The sequence below is a fragment of the Mustela putorius genome, unplaced genomic scaffold, assembly GCF_011764305.1.
Source record: "Mustela putorius furo isolate JIRA1106 unplaced genomic scaffold, ASM1176430v1.1 tig00003949_pilon_pilon_pilon, whole genome shotgun sequence".
Lineage (NCBI taxonomy): Eukaryota > Metazoa > Chordata > Mammalia > Carnivora > Mustelidae > Mustela > Mustela putorius.
In genome coordinates this window covers 6,036,323-6,053,801 of record NW_025422093.1, presented here as the reverse complement: position 1 = coordinate 6,053,801, position 17,479 = coordinate 6,036,323, and the positions used below count along the sequence as shown (strand labels likewise).

General features: G+C 33.6%; 1 protein-coding gene across 2 annotated transcripts in view; it reads right to left on the bottom strand.

The window, feature by feature from the left end:
• The window catches only part of TMEM26 (transmembrane protein 26), a 48,008-nt gene that overhangs the window by 12,230 nt on the left and 18,299 nt on the right, over positions 1-17,479 (bottom strand). For both annotated transcript variants that reach the window (XM_004765677.3, XM_013063074.2), the window contains 2 exons: positions 10,803-10,916; positions 8,669-8,889 (listed from right to left, as the gene is read on the bottom strand). In XM_004765677.3, the coding sequence (XP_004765734.1) occupies positions 8,669-8,889; positions 10,803-10,916 (335 nt within the window). The remainder of the gene's footprint in view (positions 1-8,668; positions 8,890-10,802; positions 10,917-17,479) is intronic.

The window sequence follows — 17,479 nt, the reverse complement described above, 5'->3', positions numbered from 1 at the left end:
AGGAGTGCTATCTTTCTTGATGATCACATTTTGAAGGATTACTCTTTCATCCATTAGAAAGATTTCTGGGGGGGCACCTGGGTGGCTCAGTGGGTTAAGCCGATGCCTTCGGCTCAGGTCATGATCTCAGGGTCCTGGGATCGAGTCCCGCATCGGGCTCTCTGCTCAGCAGGGAGCCTGTTTCCCTCTCTCTCTCTCTCTCTCTCTGCCTGTCTCTCTGCCTACTGTGATCTCTCTCTGTCAAATAAATAAATAAAAAATTAAAAAAAAAAAGAAAGATTTCTGGGTAGTAAAATAAGAAAAAGGTTGGAAGAAGACTTAATCTTGAAGGGACAGAGAAATAACTTATAATTGCAAGTTTTCTAAAGTAAATGCTATAAGGAAAGGGAAGTCAAAGGTCTATACTCAGCAATAGATCTTTTTTTTGATTTTTAAAATTGTATACCATCATTCTCATTTAATTTAAAAACTTTTAAAAATACTTCATTTTTTATTTTTTCATAAAACGTTTCTTTTTTTTTTATGTTCAGTTAGCCAACATATAGTACATCATTAGTTTTTGATGTTTTGTTCCAATGATTCTTTAGTTGCAACAGATCTTTGAAAGCTTAGTCAAACTGAGAGGAATGTTAAGGCTTTCTTGGTAGAATAGTAGTTTTACGAGGGAGGGTTTGACAGTGAAAACCAGAGGCCTCTCATGGCCATAGTGTGCGGATTTGGCTTGGAGTGGATTGTGAAATCTTATGCTTAGAGGTGTGGTCAGCAAGAGTAATAAACTTTGTTGGAAATGAATGGGAGAGACCACAGCCTTGCTACTTTATGGTTGCAATCCCATTTGGGGTGAATGGTAGACTAACTTGAATTTTAATGGAGAGATTTTGAAAATAAGAGCCTTAGATGGGCTATATAATGTCTCCACATATGCCAGACATGTGTCAAGAAGATCAATGGAAACCCAGTGGAAATTGAAAACTGAGTATATATGAAAACTTTCTGAATTTAAATGTGCTATCCAACTCATACACAGATCCATTGGCGGAGAGTATAGGTGATAAGGGCTTGAAGTGTTTGATCACAAATCCTGTCCAAATCATTGGCTAATCACAAGCTCTGTAGTCATAGCTACAATCCTAATAGGCCATGCTAAAAACAAATAAGCAAAAGAAGGATTAGGGGGGAAAAAAAAAGGCAGAGACATCAGTGGCTACAATCTAAGAGATGAGAGATTCCTTAGATTAAGTTCAGAAAATTTACTGAGACAACAAAAACAACAACACTCAGAAACCTAAAGTACAGGGGAAGTTTGAGGCTAATACATTGCTACAAAATATAATCTAAAATGTCCAGTTTCCACCAAAAATATAAAACATCAAAAAAAAAAATAGTGGCTGACCTATACACAGGGAAAAAAAAATCAATAGAAACTGACTAATGGGGTTCAGATGTTGGGCTTAATAGATGAAGGCATCAAAGCAACTATTATAAGTGTGTTCAAATGATAAAATAAAACTATGTTCCACAAACTAAAGAAGAATATGATGACAATGACTCAACAAACAGATAATCTAAATAAAGATATATGAACTGTAAAAATAAATAGAAATTCTGTAGTTGAAAATACAAGACCCAAAATGAAAAATTCATAAGTCTACTCTACAATTTGAGTCTGGACATAGATTTAAGATGGTAGAAGAAAGAATCAGTGATCTGGAAGGTAAATCAATGAAAATTATCCAAATTGAAGAAAAGAGAGTAAAACGGATGGGAGACAAAACAGAGTGTCAGAAACCTATGGAACACATTTAAGCATATTATCTGTAATAGGAGACTCATAAGGAAGGTGAGAGAATAGATCAGAAAATATGTTTGAATAGGTGATGACTGAAAATTCCTAAATTTGAGGAAAAACACAATTTACAGATTCAAGATCAATAATCAACAAACTTATAGTAAGGTTAAGGAGACAAGGAGAAATACACTGACATACATCAGTGTCAAATATCCCATGCCAACAGTATCATAAGAGAATAGAGTACCTAAATTCATATGAGACAAAGTAGACTTTCAGACATATTACTAGAGAAAGAGTGACATTTCATAATGGAAAAATAGTTACTTCCTCAGGAGGATGTTTTAAAAATTAACGTATGCACACCTAAAAACAGAGCCTCGAAATACTTGAAGCAAAAACTGACAGTATTGAAAAAGGAAATAGATAATTCAACAACTAGAGTTGAAGATTTCAATGTCCCACTCTCAAAAGTTGATAGAATAACTGCACAAAAAATCAGTAAGGATACAGAAGAATTAAATAGCCTAATAACCAACATGACACAACTGACATTTACAGAACACTTAACCAAACAACAGATAAATACACATTTTTTTCAAGTATATGTAGAACATTCTCCAGGATAAGCCATACACTAGGTCATAAGATAAGTCTCAATAGGTTTTAAAAGATTAAAATAATTTAAAGACTACAGCAGAGCTAAAATAGAAAACAACAGGAAGGAATTTGGGAAATCTCCATATGGAAATTAAATAGCTTACTTCTAAATAACCCATGTGCCAAAAGATAAATCACAATGGAAAATATTTTGAACCATATTAAACAAAAAGATAACATATCAAAGCTTATGGGACACAGATAAAGCAACAGTTAGAGGAAAATCTGTAGCTTTGAATGTCATGTTAGAAAAGCAGAAAGAGGGCACCTGGGTGGCCTAGTGGGTTAAGCCGCTGCCTTCGGCTCAGGTCATGATCTCAGGGTCCTGGGATCGAGTCCCGCATCGGGGCTCTCTGCTCAGCAGGGAGCCTGCTTCCTTCTCTCTCTCTCTCTGCCTGCCTCTCTGCCTACTTGTGATCTCTCTCTGTCAAATAAATAAATAAATAAATCTTTAAAAAAAAAAAAGAAAAGCAGAAAGATCTCAAATCAATAATCTAAGCTTCCATCTCAAGACACTTGGGGGGAAAAGAGCAAATTACATCCAAAGCAAGCAGAAGAAAGGAAAATTGAACATCAGAGCACAAATCAATGAAATAGAGAACAGAATAACAATAGAGAAAAATCAATTAAGTCAAAAGTTGGTTATTTTAGAACATCAACAATATTGATAAATCTAAAAAAAAAAGAAAAGAAACAAGAAACAAAAAGCAGAGAAGACACAAATGACCAACTGAGAATATAAAATAGGGCATAATAAGTGACCCTATAGAAACGGACACAAGTTTAAGGGAATAATATAAAAAACCCTTAATATTAAAAACTTTATATGTAAAACTAGATAATTTATTTGAAATGGAAAAATTCTTAGGAATAAAAAAAGAAAAATGTAATCAAAATTTACTCAGGAAGAAATAGAATAACTGAGTAGGCTTATAATGAAATAATTATGCCAAATTTGTAATAAAATATCTTCCCAAAAGTAAAATCTGGGCCCAGATGGCTTCATAGGTAAATTCTACAAAATATTCAAAGAAAAAACAGTACTAATCCTTTACAAAGCTTTTGGAAAATAAAGAAAGAAGGGATGCTTCCTGAGGCATTCACTGAGTCTAATATTATCCTAATACTAAAACCAGAAAAACATGCCATTAGAAAATATTACTATAGATCAATATGCTCATGAGCATAGACATAAAAATTATTAATAAAGTGTAATTTTACCCATATAAGTGATACACTGAAACCATTATGCACCATAATCAAATTTGATTTATCCCAGGAAGTCAAAGTTGGTTTAGCATCTGAAAGTTATAATATACCATATTTATAGAATGAATACACCCATGACATAATAATCTTGATAAAAATAGAAAAAGAATTTAACAAAATTCAATGTCCAAAAGAGAGAGAAAGGAAGGAAGGAAGGAAGGATGAAAAGAAGGAAAAAAGAAGGAAGGAAGGAAGAGACCCTCAGTAATCTAGAAATAAATAGGAATTCCCTCCAACTGATCAAGGGCATCTACAAAGGGTATCTGTGCAAAACCTATACCTATCACATCATCCTTAATAGTGAAAGACAGAATGTTTATCCTTTGAGATCGAAATGCCCACTCTTACACTTCTATTTAATATTTTACTAGAAATCCTAGCTAGTGTAATAGAGTAAGAAAAATCAATTAAAATCATACAGACTAGAAAGAATGAAAGCTACTTTTACTTACAAATGGCATTATCCTGTAAGTAAAAAATACTAAGAATATACAAAACTAATAAAGAAGCTGACATTATTGCTGGGTACAAGATCATCATATAAAAATCAATTATATTTCTATGTAGTACCAATAAGAACACGAAAATGATATTACAAAATTAAGAAAATAATTCTATAGAAAAAGAATAAAATACTTAAGAATAAGTTTAGGAAAAGTAGGACAAGACCTATATTTTGAAAATGATAAAACATTACTGAGAGAAATTAATGGATATTTGAATAAATGATGAGATCATTCATGTTCACACATTAAAAGACTTAATATTAAGATGTCATTTCTTCATAGTTTTCTGCTTAAATTTAATACAATCTTATCAAGACTCCAGCAAGCTTTGACAAGCTGATAATAACTTAAACAGAAATACAGAGGACCTAGGATATCCCCCTCACTCCCCCAAATTAAAAGAACAATGTTAGAAGATTTACAGCATCTACTTTCAAACTTACATAAAATTCCAGTAATCACAATAGTGTAGTGCTGGCATAAGGATAAATATATAGAACAATGAAATACAATAGAAAGTCTATAAAAACTCTAACATGTGTTGCCAATTGATTTTTGACAAATATATCAAGGAAATTTAATAGGGAAAGGGTAGTCTTTTCAGCAAATATTGTAGAGACAATTGGTCTCAGGTAGGACAAAAAAATCTTCTGGGACAGTGTAAAAAATGAGACAAAATAAGACAAAACACAAATTTAGATCCTTACTACACACACACAAAAGTCAAGTCAGAATATTATAGAGGGAAATATTTCTGATTTGGGGTGAGGAAAATATCTCTTAGGTATGACTCCCAAAACACTACTTAAAATTAAAAAAAAAAAGATACATAGGACTTTATCAAAAAATTTTCAAAAATACTCTTCTTTTTTTAACTGAGACAGATGCAAACCTTAAGAGACTCTTAACTACAGGAAACAAACTGAGGATTGCTGGAGGGTATGTGGGTTGAGGGCATGGAGTTGTGAACACTGGTTGTTGTATGCAACTGATAAATCACTAAATTCTCTGAAACTAATAATATAGTATATGTTCATTAAATTGAATTTAAATAAAGAAATTTAAAAGGACTTTTTAAATGACAAAAATGAAAAGCAATCTGTACACTGGGGAAAAAATGTACATTTATGTATCTAATGAAGGACTTTTGTCCAGAATATAAAGAATATAAAGATCTCTTAGAATCTCTCACAATTCAACAACAAAAAAATCAATCCAACTCCCCAAAATGGACAAAAATTTGAACAGGCACTTCACTGAAGGAAGATATAGGATTAGCTAATTAGCACATGGAAAGATGTTCATTTAGTAATTAGAGAAACAGAAATGAAAACTACAGTATGATACCACAAAAACCCAATAGAATGGTCAGAATCAAAATATTGAAAAAAATGGTAAGGATGTGAAGGAATGGAATATAAAAAGGTACAGCCACTTTGGAAAAGAATTTGGGAGTTTCTTAAAAAGTTAAACATGTACTTAAAATAAACTCATTCATTCTAATCCTAGGTATAGACCCAAGAAAAATGAAAACTCATCTATTCAAAGGATTTTAGTGTATGTTTATAAGCAATATCATTCTTAATAGCAAGAAGGTAGTAGTACGCATGTATATCAATGAACGAATGAATCAATTTGAATGAACAAATAAAATGTGGTGTATGCATGTGGTATATGCATCTATTCAGCAATTAAAAAGGAGCTCACTACTAATACATGCTATAGTGTGAATGAATCCTAAAAGCATGCTAAGTGAAAAAGCCACACACAAAATGCTACATATTTTATGATCCCATTTGTGCAAAATTTCTGGAAAAGGAGACTCGGTACAGAAAGAAAGCATATCAGGAGTTGCTTAGGGTTGGTCATGGGAGGAATGAGAATTGACTCCAACCAGCTACAAGGAATCTAGATTCTCACGATGGTTGCACATCAATAAATTTACTAAATATCATTGGACCACAGAATAGTTGAATTTTATGGTGGGTAAAATCAAGCTCTTAAGAAAAATTTGTAGCATCTCACAAGTCCATGTAAATTCATAAGAATTAGTCAAATGAACTTAAAGTGGGCATATGGAAAGAAATTGACATGTTAAAAAAAAAACTGGATTTGAGGTATTTAGCAAGGATACAAGAAAGAGAAGTAGACATCATTTCAGTGTACGCATTATTGAAGGTTTTCTCCTAAATCTTTCAGCCCAAATTATGGAATTAAATAAAATAGAAAATAAAATGTTATAAAATAGGTAAATGTTAAGCGGGTTATAATTAAGAAGCCAAACAAGTGAACATCTTTTATGGTACCTTAAATTTATTTTTCATGATGGTCTTTTTGAATCTAAAGGGGAAAGCTCTGCCTCGGTGTGAGTTTGTCTGTCCTTTGAAGAGACAGATACTTGTTGTGTCAATTCTTACAGTATAGATGAGACCAGTGCCAAAATCACGAGTCAGAAAGTGAGTTTTAAGAGGGAGAGAAAATTCTAGGTTCTTTCTGGGCCTCAACTTTGGAGTGATGGAGACATGTGGGAGAAGAGACTACATATACACTGACACAATGCAGTTATATTAAAAATAAAATGACTTTAGTCTGAGACCACAAAGCCTGAGAAGAAATTTTAAAACAATAACCATGGCGTACTTTATTTGATCCCTTCTCAGAATATAATGCAAGTTTGAAATAAGAAAAAAAGAATTTTGAAACATATGATTAATTTGTATGTGGCAGAAGAAATTGCTGAATTGAAATCACCTATGTTGGGAGAGGACAGTGTGTCCAGAATTTCTCTCACCACTTACCATTTGCTCCCAGTCTCCACCTAGCACATTGCCTGGTACCTACTAGATAATCAATCTGCAGTTGATGAATTAATGAATGCCTCATTATTTTTGAAGATTTTTTTTCTGGGAAATTAAGATTTTATTGATTACCTTATTGAATATTTAACATCTATTGGCAAATACTGATCTATAAAATGCATGCTGGTGTTATTTGTGGATGGGCCTAATAAACAGATCAATTAAGTAGCCAAGTTTGACATTTCTCACATTTATATTACCAGCTCCACAAAACATATCCCTCCTGAATACTCCATTTCCTATCCCATATCCTTCTCATCTCCCTAGATATTAAGCATGTATGTGTTTATTTCTATATAGGTATAGCTAGTCATATTTCTTGTTTTATGTCCTTGTCACTGTGCCTGTAGTTATTTATTGTTTTTACGTTCTTGGTTATGATTTCTTCATGTTTTTCTTGTAACTCCATTGTATTACACCTGTTTTAAAGTATCTGAGAATTTGTTATACAATGTACAGCACTGACTAAATATAAGATATTAAAGATACAAAATTGACATCAATATTTTGAGGACAGCAAATCAACTTAATTTGTATTCTTTTTAAAATTCTATGTCTACTTAATAAAGTGTAAGAAATTAGTATAACTGAAACAGGAAATGATCATGTAAAGGTAACCCCTGGTTACAGATATACTTTGTGCTATAATTGGGATATTAAGTTTACTCAGTAAGTTAGTGTATTTTGCTCAGCTTTATGTTTCATTATTTGAGAAACACAGCATAAAGTAAACTGTAGCATTAAAAGCCAGCTTCATTGCAATTTATTTTTATAGCATAGTGCAAAACAACCCAAGCTGAAAGTACATTCAGGCAGTGAGACTTAAATCCCTAAAGGTAAGAAAGTGGTTCCATAAACAGATGTGATCATGGATTCTGAGTTTATTTGCTTGTGGCAAAAATAAAAGTACCAACTCAATAAGTTTTAATTTATAGGCATCTACACCAGAAGGCCTTTAGGCACTTTGAACAAAACTGACTAAAAATAAAATTTAGTAAAATAAACCCAATCTGCCCCATTCTCCATTCACACCAGGGAATATAAATTCCCAGCAAGGTAAAGAGGAGAGATTTCTCCATGTCTTTTCTAGGTGCTTTCCTGGAATTGTAGCTATGCTATGCTCTAGAAGAGAATTTTGCGATTGGCTGCATTTCAGGACACTTGAGAACATGAGAGAGGAACTGCGGATGATCATTCCACCTCCTGAAGGTTTTCTAACAACCATGGCCCCACCTGCACATGGTCATGCAGAAGCATAGAGCTTTTCTGTTCTCACCCAAAGGAAATATTACTTGCCCTTTTTCTTGAGCAGGAAGTTCAAATATATATATATACATATATATATGTATATATATACATACATACATACATACTGGCTGGTACCTAATATGTATCTGACCTTTAGGAAATTCTATGATTCTATCATTGGACATATAATAAACTGAAAATCATTTGTGTAGAATATAAATACATATATTTATATTCATATAATAAACTGAAATAGACATATAATAGACTGAAAATCCTTATTTGTGTAGAATATAAATAGACAAGTATGGGGGTCCTGACCTTGTAGACCTCCTTACCTCACATTTTGTTCTTCCAGGGTCTCACTTGTGAATTCCAGTATGTCAGCAGCTGTCCCCACAAACATAAGGAGAAGTTGAGAGAGTTGGTCCCGAGTGATCCCTCCTCCAATGGGTAGAAGCCATCTTCCAATTATGAGCATTAACAAGAATGTCTGATGGAGTCCCAAAGTCCAAACTTTCTCACATACTGTAGATAAGTTATTTACAAAAACTTGGGCCTGTGTAACAAAAATGTCATACAGGGAGAAGACTGTGAGCTACCACCTTGGAGAGATATGCCTTCTTCACCATGGCTTTCAATCAAGAGTTAGCTTTTGTGGAAGGTCATTTTCAGAAAAATGATTCCCCATTTACTAAAGAAAATAAAATTCCTTTCAACTGGACATTCTGGGGGGAATAAAAGGCTAAGATGGTCGTAAAAAGGGGCAGCCTTATAACAGGAAATAATTTAAACCTCACACTTGCTAGTAGGATTGTAACATTTGGTACTTAAAGAGCCAATTTGGTGATGTTTTAAAGATCATTTCTCGTTTTACTCTTCTCCATAACAAAGTATTGCACACAGCAAAACTGTTTAAATACCATATTAAAATCACACACACAAAAATCCTATATTTTTCTTTCATGGATTTCAAGTCTGAATTTACTAATCTGGGACTATTTTAACATAGTACAGATATCTTGTTTTTTATTGGTTTAGAGCACTACTACATCAAATAAGAAAATGCACATTAATACTTATTCATTACCTAAATGCAAAGAAAGAGATTAACTGTAGTTATTATTTTTATTCTGAATATTTAACATACTATTGAAAAAGTACATAAACTAGCAACCAAATTTTATTCTGGCCTTAATCTTGAACTCAGAGAAAAATTTACATCCTTTTCATGGATTCTGAATGATATCTCTTGCCCATTTAATTTCCAAATAAGTTTTAAAATATATAAATTATTGGCCGTAAAGTCTATAGTCTTTTTTAAAAAGATTTTATTTATTTATTTATTTGACAGAGAGAGATCACAAGTAGGCAGGGAGGCAGGCAGAGAGAGAGGGGGAAGCAGGCTCCCTGCCAAGCAGAGAGCTCGATGTGGAACTGGATCCCAGGACCCTTGAGATCATGACCTGAGCCGAAGGCAGAGGCTTAACCCACTGAGCCACCCAGGTGCCCCTAAAGTCTATAATCTTTTAAGGGACTATGGGATTGTGGGTCTCCAGTGGCTTGGATAGTTGATTCCAACTAATTTATACAAGTAACTTAGCTATGTCTATGCAAAGCCTATTTATTACCCTATTGATGACTTACAGATGTTGAGTGTAGAGGTAGAGGGAGGATAAAGGACAAGGCAGGATGCTAACGTGATTGAAGCCATGCGTGAAGATCAATGATTTTTCATTTACACAGTGTTTCATACTTTTTCTATTGGACTTCACATACATCCTACTTGATTCTCACAGGAAGATTACTAGGCAGGGTGAATATTAATATTTTCAATTAGATGAAAAACTGAGATATAGAGTGATTAAGTGACTTGTTCCAAGTGATATCAGTCAATTGTGATTGGAGCTTGAATTAGAATCCAATGCTAATTCAATTAAACCTCTTAGAATCAATAATCTATCATATTGTTGAAAATGTGACTTATTGGTAGGGAGGGGTCTGGGCCTTGGGTCTCTCCCATATACCATTTTAGAATAGGCCATGGTTAGTTTGACAAATATCAGGCAAGTAAAGAACAAAAACTGATTCATTTTGACTAGAAATCTTCCCTATTTTGTTAATACACACTCTTAAAAATATATAGGCCAGGTCTCAAACTTTTAAATATATCATTCATTCACAAATAATATGTATCTCACCTTGTGCATGTAATATCTGACCTGTTAAAGGCTACTTAATGCTGCAAGTTAAATATATCTATTAACATATATAAGATATATGTGACTATTATGTATATTAAATGTGTTTAATAAATAAAAATACAATTATTTCATAAATTCCTGAGCCAAACAATTAAACAACTGGCAAATTTCCTTAGGGAAGAGTGAGCTGAAAGGTGTAGAGCATGTTATTCCCTGAATGAAAGGTGATTTCCTAGATCCTTTAAAATACAATGGAAAAATCTCTCACCGTCCTAATGAGATCATCTGCTCCATTGTCTTGGTCACTTGATATCAGAGTTTGATTGAAGTTTTCTTTGCTACTGGAATTTTGTGATGTTTCTTCAGGTTGGCTATTGCAATACTAAGAATTTGGTAGAAAGTCAATATGTTAAAAAAAAATTGTTTTGCCCAAGATTTTTCAATGTATGAGCCTATGAACATTTGTAGGTTGTGAATAATAAGTTTAACAAGTAAATAAAAGGCAGGACCATTAAAAAAAAAAAAAAACCACAGTATGTAGAATTTAAAATGGCTTCAATTATCTAAGAGATTATGAGTAGATATGTGTATTTACACAATATGCACAAATATTTCAAGTTACAGTCTTAAAATAGAAAACCACTTTTTAATTAATATGAGATGAAAATCAACTATACATGTTTTATTTTCCCACAAGTCTATAAGGATGTAGTCTCCAAGTTCATTGTACAGAGCTGTAGAATTTTTTAAGTTCTTATTTGAATTTCAGTTAGTACACATAGAGTATTAATATTAGTTCCAGGTTACAATATAGCGACTCAACAATTGCATACATCACTTGGTGGTCATCATAACAAGTCACTGCTTAATCTCTGTCACCAGTTTCCCCCACTCCCCCATCCACCTCCATTCTGGTGAATATCAGTTTGTTCTCTATAGTTTGTTTCTTCATTTGTCTTTCATTTTTCCCCTTTGATCACTTGTTTTCTTTCTTAAACTCCATGAGTGAAATCAATGGTATTTGTCTTTCTCTGAATAATTTATGTAACTTAACATTATACTCTCTAGTTCCATCCATGTCCTTGAAAATGGCAAATGGCAAGACTTCATTCTTTTTTGTGGCTGAACACACACACACACACACACACACACATATATGCATGCCACATCTTTATCCATTCTTCTGTCAGTGGATGCTTTGGGCTGCTTCCGTATCTTGGCTATTGTAAATAATGCTGCTATAATTATAGGGGTGTATGTATCCCTTTGAATTAGTGTTTTTTTAATTCTTTGGGTAAATACCCAGTAGTGCAATTGCTGGATCATAAGGTAGATCTATTTCTAACTTTTTGAGGAGGCTCCATACTGCTCTTTACATTGGCTGTACCAGTTTGCGTTCCCATCAACAGCGCACAGCGGTTCCTTTCTCTTCATATCTTCACCAACACCTGTTGTTTCTTGTGTTGTTGATTTTAGCCCTTCTGATAGGTGTGAGGTGCTATCTCATTGTAGTTTTGATCTGTAATCAAAGTGATGATGAACATCTTTTCATAGATCTATTGGCTATCTGGATGTCTTCTTTGGAGAAATGTCTATTTATGTCTTATACCCATTTCTTTTTCCATATTCACATAACTTTTATTATAGTACATTATTTAAGTGTTCTATTTTATTATTAGCTATTGTTAATACCTTGCTGTGCTTAATTTATAAATTAAACTTTATCATAAGTATATACATATAGGAAAAAACAGTGTATATTGACTTTGATACTACACACATTTTTAGGCATCCACTGGGGAAACTTAGAACTTATCCCTCATGGATAAGTGGGGGGCAATGTATTTCTTCAGCTGAGAATTAAGAACTATGGGTATATCATTCACTTTCTTTATGCTATCCAATGTATTTTTATTTATTTCTCTATCTATCTATTCATTTATCTATCTATAGTCTTAGATAGCCTATGTGAGCAGAGTGGGGAAGGGGTACTGGGAAAGGAGGAGAGAATCCTAAGCAGGTTCCAGGAGAATTAGCATGGAGCCTGACGTGGGGCTTGATCTCAAGACCCTGAGATCATGCACTGAGCCAAAATCAAAAGTCAATCTCTTAACTGACTGAGCCACCTAGGCACCCCGATCCAATGCATTTTAAAGCAGTTATCTAAATGTGCAGTCACTGAATTCCTCTTAACTTTCATAGTTAGTACTTAATGACTGCATTTGGACTGTACCCTGAGGCTTTGTTTCCAATGATTGACCACAGATTATAATGAATAAGACATTTAGGTCTGGTGCTAAAATACATGCCATTTAGGATTCCTTCTTAAAATGCAAATGAAATTGTACTATCATTTTGCTATCCATTTTTTAAAATTGGAATATTTGTTTTTTGAATTTTCTAAGTTCTTCATATATTTTGGATACTAACCCTTTAACAGATATGTCATTTGCAAATATCTCTTCCCATTCTATACATTAGCTTTATTGATTGTATCCTTCACTGTGCAGATCTTTTTATTTTGATGTAATCCCAATAGTTTATTTTTGTTTCTGTTTCCCTTGCCTTAGGAGACATAACTAGAAAAAGTTGCTATGGCTGATGTTAAGGAATTTAGTGTCTGTTGTAGGATTTAATAGTTTCAGGTCTCATATTTAGGTCTTTACTCGATTTTGAATTTGTTTTTGTGTATGATGTGAGAAAGTGGTCCAGTTTCCTCCTTCTGTGAGTTACTGTTCAGTTTTCCCAACACCAGGTGTTGAAGAGACTGGTTTTTCCCATTGGATATTCTTTACTGTTTTGTTGAAGATTAACTGATGATATAATTATGGGTTTACTTCTTGGTTTTCTATTCTGTTCTATTGATCTATGTATCCTGTTTTGTTCCAGTAGCATACTGTTCTGATTACTACAGTTTTGTAATATAATATGAAGTCTGGAATTGTAATGCCTCCAGCTTTACCTTCCTTTTTCAAGATTGCTTAGCCTATTCAGAGTCTTTGATTCCATGCAAATTTTAGGATTGTTTGTTTTGGTTCTGTGAAAAATGCTGTTGGTATTTGAGAGCTGTACAATTCACAGAGTAATAACTGGGGTTCCTTTTTTGAAACCTGGACCAGTTGTAGAACAAACAAATCAACAATGACAACATGAAAACATGTATGATCTGGTCAGAACATCTATTCTAAGAGTTTATTTCTTGTCCAGAAGGATATTTATCTAAAATAACATTTGCTTAAGCAGGTAATCCAATTATTTTCAATCTTGCCTGTTAAACACCGAGACAACCAAAAAAATTAACATGTTCCTCTATTAAAATATGTATTTTAGTGTCATTTTGGAGGTCCACTTGGGTTTATGGAAACTTTGACAAAGACCCAAACTTGATGTTTTACCCTTTTTGTTCCTTCATTTTGCACGTAAATTTCTACAAGTTAACTGTGCATGATTTTTATCCAGATGCTAGGAATCTGAGTAGAGAAAAAATATGTAAGAGAAAAAAAGAGTGGTACTTGAAAATACAAGTGTAACTAATGATTATTTCACAAATTAAATAAAAAAAGTTTTAAAAAAAAGTTGATTTTTTTCAAACACCTGCAAGGCTAATGTACTTTTGAAACACACACATACATATACACACATCACTACCACCATCATCACCACCACATAACCACACTCACATATTTGGACTTAGAGAAAGTATTTTTTTTTAATGCTAATACTATAAGAAGTGTATTTTTCTTAATTAGTCTAGATACCACATCAATCAATCTATAAGCTACTTGAAAAAATAAAAGAAAGTCTGTCAAGAAGCTATTTTTTTCTACTCCCCATCAAAACAACTAGTGTTATGGGTGAAATGACAGGCGTACTTAGGAAAGATGGCCATGTGCCATATCTCTAGGAGCAAAAAATCCAGCTGTTTGCACACTTTTTTTTTTTCTGTGCAGCTAAGACTCCATGGAAAGATAATGAAGATAAAAAGTTAAATCTTTGAACCAAGCAATAAATCCTCATTGCAGAGTAGCTTTGTGAGAATCAAAAGGGCACGAGGAAATAATTTTGACCACTTTATTCCATAGGCATGAAATCTATTTATTAGCACATATATTAAAAGTGGTGACCTTGATATGTTTTTTTTAATCCTTAGCACCAAAAATTTATAGACATCTCATTACTACAAAAAAAAAAAAAAACCCAAAACAAAAACCAAAACCAAAACAAACAAACAAAAAAACCCCAAAACTTCATCTGCCCTGCAGTGGCCAATAGCTTGTAGTCCACATTATGATAATGCAACCTGAGTTCCATTCCATTCTTGTAATTCTACTTGTTACAAATTGATGAAATTTTTCCTTTAAGTGACAGCTGCTTGGGACTGCAAAGATCAACTGGTTTGATTCCTACAACCTAACCTGGCTTGTATTGTTTTTATGGTAATATTATTTCCACTTAGCATTGTATAGGTGAGTTCATTTAGATGATCTGGATACAAACAAGCCACTTTTTCATGGGTCTTAAAAACTCTTATTGCTTCAAGAATATTCCTTTGGGTCAAACCAGACCCTAACCCCACCAAGACCAGAAAGTTTCCATTGTTTAAATTCTGCCACTTCACAGATAGATCTAAGAATTATGGTCATAACTCTTGTCATAATCATGCTGTTTCTAGTCATGTGGACCTAGGCAGATGCAGAAATGAAGGTACAGAACTGATCACCTCGTAGGAATGTCTTCATGAGATAGGTCAGGATGCTTTCCTAATGCCAAGACATAGGTTAGAACATTTAGGATGTAGAATACGTGGAAACTGTGAAAAGAAATTAAATCACTAACTTGTCATGAAAAAAAATCAGGTAATTTTGATAACGCCTCTAAAATATAGAACACATAACAGAGAAAGGCAGTGTGGTTTAACAGAGTAGGGGTTAAGACCTAGGTGCTAAGCCCCAGGACTGTTATTGATTAGCTGTGTGACCTTGAGAAAATTACTTAATGTTTCTGTTTCAGTGTCCTCCTCTGTAAAGTAGAAATATATATAACATGCCTAACTCATGGAGTTGATGAGTTCATAAAGGAGAAAATACATTTGAAAAATACTTTGAAAGAAAGGATTACATAAAGAAAAGTGGTTATTATCACAACCAAATTTTTTTAAATGAATGGACTAAGAGAATTGCTGTACCTTCCTTTATTCTGCCATTTCTCATTTCTTTAAATGCAATTCCAATACTGTTTTGTCTCCTTTACGCTTACTTTTTTCTACTTCCATCGCTGCCCACCCTGCCCAATTCAATCTTTGGGCATTCATTTTAATTCTTAGTGTCAAAATGAGTCAAATCCATTACTACTAAAGGTCCAATTTCTTTTGTAGTATGAAAATTAGAGAGGTACTGCCTGGGGCTCAAAAATCTTTTTTTATTAAAAAGAGAGCTTTTGGTTGCATGCTATTTGTTGTAATGGGATTTGACCTGTATATCAATTAACTGTGCAACGCATTTATATTATAAAAGCATTTGGGGAAATGAATTGTTATTGTGGATGATAGTCATGTTATAGAATTGTATGTGAAAGAAAGAAATGATTCAAATCACCAGAGCTTATTTCCATCCCCCTGAAAGTAGTAAGTAGTAAGGAAATTGAAACAGTCCCCTAACTCTTATGGTATGGTTTTTAAAAACCATGATAACTTGAACCAGCCAATCTAGTGCTACAAAAATATTTTGCTACAGTCATAGAGATAGCCTATGACTTTAATATTTTTAAACAGGGTTAAAGCAGATAAATGTTTTCCTCAGGCCTATTTTATTGGTATGTGCTTGTGGAATTCTTCAGAAATAGTCCACAGAGCTAAATTCCCCTGTGTGTGCCTAAAATTTGGAGCAAGCATTTTCCAGACAAGGTTTGGATATCTGAAACATATATCAGAGGCTTAACTTTACTATAAAATGACCAACTGCAGCAAAGAAATCTGTATAGGGGCAAATTCTTATCTTGAATAATGCATTGTATCAGTGAAAATACTATAATAATATTATATCATAACTATAGCTTATCTATAACATAGCCCTATGTTATGACCCAGAAGATATGAAGTCCAGGCTGGCATCTGCTAGAGTCTGCCTTTCACAGTGTGGTACAGGAGCATTAATAGTAATAGATTGTGAATCTAATCCAGATCCTGATACCTGGGGCTGCCCATCTAAGCAGCAACTCACTTAAAAATCTTTCTCTCTCTATAGATTAGAGACTCTCATTGGAAGCCATTGTTTATTTTTTAAGTCAGTCCTTATACACGTAGCCCACCTCTCCCAATGGTAGATCTCATACTCCTCTTTTTAATTCTTCATATCTGGCTCCAGAGTAGAATACCCATTTCACTAAAACAGCTCATGGGACCCTCAAAAAGGAATCTTTTGTAATCTGTAAGGCCTGTATTTTAAGACAGACTTTTTTTAGTAGCCCCACCAAGTTTGATTGCATTTGCATAACAGAGTCTAGACAATGGGGTTTATTTTTAATTTCTGCTACTTTTATTTTATAGGATGCTAGATTATTGAGCCCTGCCCATTTTCAGTACAATATAGGAATTCATTGAATATGCGAAGTTTAAAGCCAAATTTTTACACACAACCTTCCCGTACCTCACGTAAAAAACTCTAGCATATTTGAGGTCAGGAGTGCTTAAGAACAAGATCTTTTTTTTTCTTTTTTTTTTTTTTTTTTTAAATTTTTTTTTAATTTAAATTTTTAAAAATTTATTTATTTGAGAGAGAGACAGTGAGAGAGCATGAGCGAGGAGAAGGTCAGAGGGAGAAGCAGGCTCCCCATGGAGCTGGGAGCCAGATGCGGGACTCGATCCTGGGACTCCGAGACCATGACCTGAGCCGAAGGCAGCCGTCCAACCAACTGAGCCACCCAGGCGTCCCAAGAACAAGATCTTTA